General features: G+C 30.2%; 1 protein-coding gene across 1 annotated transcript in view; it reads left to right on the top strand.

Annotated features, from left to right (window-relative positions):
* The window catches only part of LOC107605515 (pollen-specific protein SF21), a 5,171-nt gene continuing 4,507 nt past the window's right edge, over positions 433-1,096 (top strand). The window contains exon 1 of the mRNA XM_016307414.2: positions 433-706. Coding sequence (XP_016162900.1) covers positions 620-706 — 87 coding nt within the window. The 5' untranslated portion in view covers positions 433-619. The remainder of the gene's footprint in view (positions 707-1,096) is intronic.

Genomic DNA, 1,096 nt, shown 5'->3' with positions numbered 1-1,096 from the left:
TCATATATTATATCATATAAATAATTAGACGTGTCTTAAAAAATTACACCCGAAGAAAACAAAAGAAAAAGAAAAGCAATGAAATGCTTATTATAAAATTTTCACTTCAAAGTACAAAGAAAAGGCACACTAAATTTGTCACAACATAATTACGATTGCATATCGTCATTTATTTATTTAATTATTTGAAAAAGCTGTACAAATTTTGCTAATATTCAAGAACAACAAAGATAGAGTATTCACGTATGATNAAAAGGGACGGAGGAAGTGTCGGCGTAGGAGAAGTGCGGCTAATTCATAATTCAACAAAATTGTCAGGTTTCATTGAAAATTGAAAATTGAAAAGCAGCCCCTCATTACTTATAAATTTATAATTTCCTCCCTTCCCAATTCCCGATACTTATATATATATATATACGCACACTAATTAGCGTCGGTGACTCGTTTTGGACTCGCTCGAACTCAGTTGTTTCCTTCCTTCCTTCCTTCATTCACGAACACACATATTTTTCGTATTTTCTGAATTTCTGATATTCCCTCATAACATAACTCTTCTCTTTCTCTCTCTATAAAAAACGAACAACACGAAGAAATTATTCAATCAATTAACAATTTCCAAATGCAAATGAAGATGAGAGAGCGGGAAATGGCGGCTTCAACCGATTCTGTTTCGGTCGACATTGATGCCTTCTCTCCTCCTCCAAAGGTATTATTATTAATTTATTATTATTATTCACGTTAACGTTACATTATTTACATGCTGCATTCTATTTTCTTTACGTTAATGTTGTTGTTAAAGTGTGAGTGTTTATGTATTTCAATTATCAAGCAAGTTAATGAATTCGTATATAATTTTTCTCTTGTCGTTTTGTTTTCTTAGAAATATTTTTATGTTTAAGATTCTACTTGTATTCAGGAGAAAAGAAAAATATTATTATTTGATCATATAAAAGTGAACATGATATGTAGAAGGTATTACAATGATTGGAATTTCTGTCTCAAAGATGATGTTCATGAGATTATAATCTTGTGCTTCACATTGTATGTTATCATATATTATCATCATTATGATGATGACGGCAAATACAAGCATTTG

Source organism: Arachis ipaensis, chromosome B06, assembly GCF_000816755.2.
Source record: "Arachis ipaensis cultivar K30076 chromosome B06, Araip1.1, whole genome shotgun sequence".
NCBI lineage: Eukaryota > Viridiplantae > Streptophyta > Magnoliopsida > Fabales > Fabaceae > Arachis > Arachis ipaensis.
The sequence above is the reverse complement of the archived record's forward strand: the minus strand, read 5'-3'. Positions and strand labels throughout refer to the sequence as shown.